This window comes from Microtus ochrogaster, chromosome 15 (genome assembly GCF_000317375.1).
Source record: "Microtus ochrogaster isolate Prairie Vole_2 chromosome 15, MicOch1.0, whole genome shotgun sequence".
Taxonomy (NCBI): domain Eukaryota; kingdom Metazoa; phylum Chordata; class Mammalia; order Rodentia; family Cricetidae; genus Microtus; species Microtus ochrogaster.
Window position 1 is genome coordinate 26,351,315 of NC_022017.1, and position 4,660 is coordinate 26,355,974.

General features: G+C 49.0%; 1 protein-coding gene across 2 annotated transcripts in view; it reads left to right on the forward strand.

Annotated features, from left to right (window-relative positions):
* Phf21b (PHD finger protein 21B) overlaps positions 1–4,660 on the forward strand; it is a 67,724-nt gene extending 63,064 nt beyond the window's left edge. For both annotated transcript variants that reach the window (XM_026782770.1, XM_005354414.2), the window contains exon 13: positions 2,718–4,660. In XM_026782770.1, the coding sequence (XP_026638571.1) occupies positions 2,718–2,936 (219 nt within the window). In that variant the 3' untranslated portion in view covers positions 2,937–4,660. The remainder of the gene's footprint in view (positions 1–2,717) is intronic.

A 4,660-nucleotide genomic window follows, 5' to 3' on the forward strand; every position in this document is an offset into this window, starting at 1 on the left:
ATGGTTGTGGTGCCAATGGTGATGATTATGGTGATGATGGAAATGGCAAATGATGCTGGCAGTTGTAGTGACGGTAGTCCTAATAGCAGTTCTGGGCCCTGGAAGAGGTTGGCTTTTCTGTTTTATTTGATTTATTTATTTTTATGGTGCAGGGGATTGAGCATAGTGTCTCACGCATGTTACACAAACATTTTATATCCCAGGCATGGAGGATGGGAGGGAAAGAGGGGGGCTAGAGGTGTGAATGCATGTACAGGTACGCATACTTTGTGCACACGTGTTGAGGCCAGAGAAGGCTGTCAGATGTTTCCTCTGTTACTCTCCACTTATTCCCTACATAGGGGCTTTATCACCAAACCTGACTCCGGCCATTTTGGCTTGGCTGTTGAGCTTTTGAGTTCCCAGGATCCTCCTGTCTCTGACTCCCAACCTTGGGGTTACAGCCACATATGGTCATGAGTGACTTGTATGTGACAGCTGGGGATTCCAGCTCAGCAACTCACATCACAGAACAAACACTCTTACCCACTGAGCCATCTCCCCCGCTCTCCCTGCATTGCCTGGTGTTTTCCTTAGCAATTTGAGACAAGGTCTTAGTAAGTTGCCCAGGCAGGCCTTGAACTCACTGTCTTTCACCTTCATCTGCCCAAGGATCTGGGATCTCAGGATGGAGAAGCTCTCTAAATGCAGTGTCTCGATAGTCAGGACTCTAGAGATCAGAGCTGATAGCATGAATCTGTGAAGACACGTAAAGGGGCTTGGCTAGAATGGCTTACAGACTGTGGTCTAGCTAGCCCAACAATGGCTGTCTACCCACAGGTCCAAGAGTCCAGGAACTGTTCAGTCCATGAGGCTGGATTGTCTCAGCTTGTCTTCAGTATATGCCAGAATCCCAAAGTAGTCTCTAAAGCCAGTGAAGGAATGGACTTGTCAGTAAGAGCAAACAGGCAAAGAGAGCAAGCTTCCTGCTTCCATGCCCTCTATATAGAGGCTACTAGCAAAAAGTGTGGCCCAGGTTAGAGGTGGATCTTCCTACCTCAAAGATCAGGATTTGAGAGAAATCCTATCTCAAAATCAAATTAAAATAAAACAAAACAAAAAGAGCAGGATTTGAAGTGGGGTCTTCCCACTTCAAATGATTAAATTAAGAAAAAAATCCTTCACAGGTATACTCTCAGCCATTTGGGTTATAGGTAATTCCAGATGTAGTCAAGTTGATGATCAAGAATCGCCATTACAAGTCCACCCCTCATCAGCTTGACACACAATTTATCTCCTTATGTCCTGCCTAATTTCCAAATGAAAATAATAACTAGAATTTAATTACACACAACATGATATTACTATCCCGTGCATAATGACAGATGCATTATATATTCAACCGGGTCATAATTATGCCTAACGTGACATAACTGTCCATCATACAACCACAAATCCATAGAACAGGTGTTACTGTCCCTTGAAGGATGCTCTTTTGGCATCTCAACTTACGTATGATAACTACTGATATTCTCTTAATTGATGTTACTTGATAAAGAAATTTTCATATTCTTATCACAAGCATGATATTACATGGTAAAGAAATCAAGGAAAGAAAACACAAATATCTGTACAAACAAGTACATTCTTAACGAACTATGACAGAAACACTCATGTCAACTACAATTCTCATTTCTGCAGCTGGTGACGCGGCCTTAGCTAGGGTAACCACCTTCTTCCACTACCCATTTTGTATGTCCTCCACCCTCAGCAAGCACTCTAGCAGGTTCTCAGCTCTTTTCCTGGAGGAGTGACCAATGCCTTCATTCCTCAAGGGTCTGTGCCCTTTGTCATCCTGCCTGGATTAGATTGGTGTAGCCTTCCATTGATTTAATCACAGGACATGAAAGCACCAAGAGATGCCCTAAAGGATCTCCTGCACTCCAGACATAATCCTTCTTACCTCCATTGTGGAGAAGCAATCCAATTTCCCATGCTAGTTTGGATCAATCACCCCTCCCTGTTGGCTTAAGGGCATCAGAAGCCCAAGTGGCTGGAGGTTGCTGGGGAGATCTGAGCTTCCAGTTCAGTGGAATGTTTGTTGTAGCTCCTGACAGAAGTGTTCCCTACTCTGGAACCAAAACTTCTAGGCCAGCAGAGGGTGTGGCCCAGAATAAAGGTGGATCTTCTCACCGCGAAGATCCGGATTAGAAGTGTGTCTTCCTACTTTAAACGATTTAATGAAGAAGAAAAATTCCTCACAAATGTTCCCATTTGTTTGAGTTTTAGATAAATCCATATGTGATCAAATTGACAACCAAGGATCACTATCCTAAACCCTATAAAATCCCTGATTATCCATGTGGTGTGAGGGGTGCCCCACGGAGGTCAATATGCCACTGGCACCATTTGACCTAGAACCATGGTCATGTGGCTATAGGCCTCATTTCCACCGCAGTGTTGTCTCTGTGTGGCACACAAAGAAGCTGGCAAGTCTGTGGGCTTCACTGGCTGCCGCTGGCCCGGGTGGACCATCAGCTTCAGGGGCAGACATTCCTGGAGCCAACACGACACTCCAATCCTTTACTTAACCCCATTTTGTGTGAGGCCCTTGGCCTGTTTCAGGTTCTGCTGGGGGTTGGGAGGCTGTGGGAAAAGGTGGGCCCATCAGTGTGGCTGGCCCAGGATGCTGCAGAATTCAATTCTGAGGCCATCTCCAACACTTCTGATCTTGACAGAAATGCCTGGAACTGAAGACAAGTCTCCTGGCCCGCCAAAGGGGCACACAGTCATCGCTGGACCGCATCCGGGCCCTGCTAAGACTGATCCAGGGTGAGCAGGTGCTTCAGGTCGCTATGGCAACCACCAGCCCCACCCCGCTTCTGGTGGGGCCCTGGACCAAGCCTTCCACTACCACTATGCGCACTGCCCTCCAGCACCCCCAGAGCCACAACTGACCCCAGGGACCTGAATTACACAACTCACGGAAAGTTACTGGGACCTTGCTCTCAAGACCTGGGGGGATCTGTCGGCCTTAATTCATAGACTCTATGAATTTTAGACAAAAATAAACTAGACAGAGTGACGGAGAGAAAAAGGAGTAAGCTGGGCACCCCAGAGCCAGAGCCAGAGCCAGCATGAGGTAGATCCCTGTACCAGTTGCTGGGTCCACCTGAGGGTGTCTCAGACCAAGGCACAGGCAGCCCTCACCCCGAGCTGTCATGGCCAGCTCTCTCATTGCATTGTTCCCCTCAGGGGAGGAAGACTTTAGCCTGTGGGGAGGCAAGGGACAACAGATAGCTGGTTAGTGGGGTGGCAGGGTGAGCCTCTGGTAAGAGAAAGGATAGCTAACCTAGGTAGTTCTTCAGTGGCCCTGAGGCTCCCTGTGACCCGCTGGCCCCTAATCCATCAGTATTACTATGTTGAAACTCAGTCATTTAACTAGACAAATGACAGGCCAGCTTCTCCTGGGGTCACTGCTGCTTGGGCTGCCAAGCCTGGCCTCTGCCTCATTCTTCCCTGGCTCACGCCCTTGCTGCAGCCCACTTCTTCCTATTGCCAATCTCTGGAATATTCCTTCTGGAGTTCTGGGTTAGACAGAGCAGTCGCCCACCACGGGAGGCCCGTGGCAGGTTTCCCCTCATAATGGAAGCCTTTAGCGCACTCTCCATGGTAGGAGCTGCCAAGCATCCTGCCCACTTCTTGCCAGTTAAAGACACTATGCCAAAAAGAGCTTCACACTTCTTGTATAGCGTTTTCTGTTGTACGATCCGTAATGTGAACTTGCACCCCGCCTGCCTTCCTCTGACCTGGTAGTCTCCGCTCCAGTACAGGAATGAAGTAACCTCCTCCCCTGAGAGGGGCCGGATGGAGCACCCAGAAGGGATCTAGAGATCCAGGGGGAGGCAGAGAGGGTGGTGCATTTGGGGGCCTGACCTTTGGAGACTCCAGAGCCCTCCTCCTCTATGCTGTCTCCTCATTTGCAGGGAGTGCAGGTCCCTAAGCACCCTGGGGGTTCCTGCACCTCTGTGAGCCATGCAGCCCACTTTGCAAGCCCCACCCTGTCCTGAGGGACACAACACAACCCATACGCAATCAGGAGCCCCAGGGCTCCCCCGAGCATATCACATGGTGCCGAATTGCGGCGGGCACTCATGCCCGCGCCAGGGCCACGGCTGCACACCTGTGCCCGCAGACACACGCGCAGAGTGGGAAGGCTGGCTGCGACCCCACCGCCAGCTACTGTCCCTCCTGTCATTTTTCACGACTCCGGGAGAAACTGTGCTGTAGGATACAAATCTATTTTAATACACGTTACACTGGGTTGAACAAGATTTTTATATTCTTTTATCGATGAACGGCGTGCGCCCCGTGCAAGGTGCACGCCTATATATTGGTTACGAGGTGCCGATGACGCATTACCGCGCGGCTGGTGACCGTAACTGTCTTCAGGTTCTTCTTTCGTTGGTTTGATTTGCTTCTTGGATGCATTGAGTTCGATTTTGTAAGAAACGTGGGAGGATGTGGAAGTTGGACCCGGGATGGGGAGCTGCTGACGTGTCTTGAGACTTAGTTTTTTTGGGGAGGGTACCAAGGAGGATAGTGGCTAGAGAAAGTGTTTGTCTTAAATATACCAGTGTAGTTTTTCCTTCTATATGATGCATTAAACCCAATTTCAAAG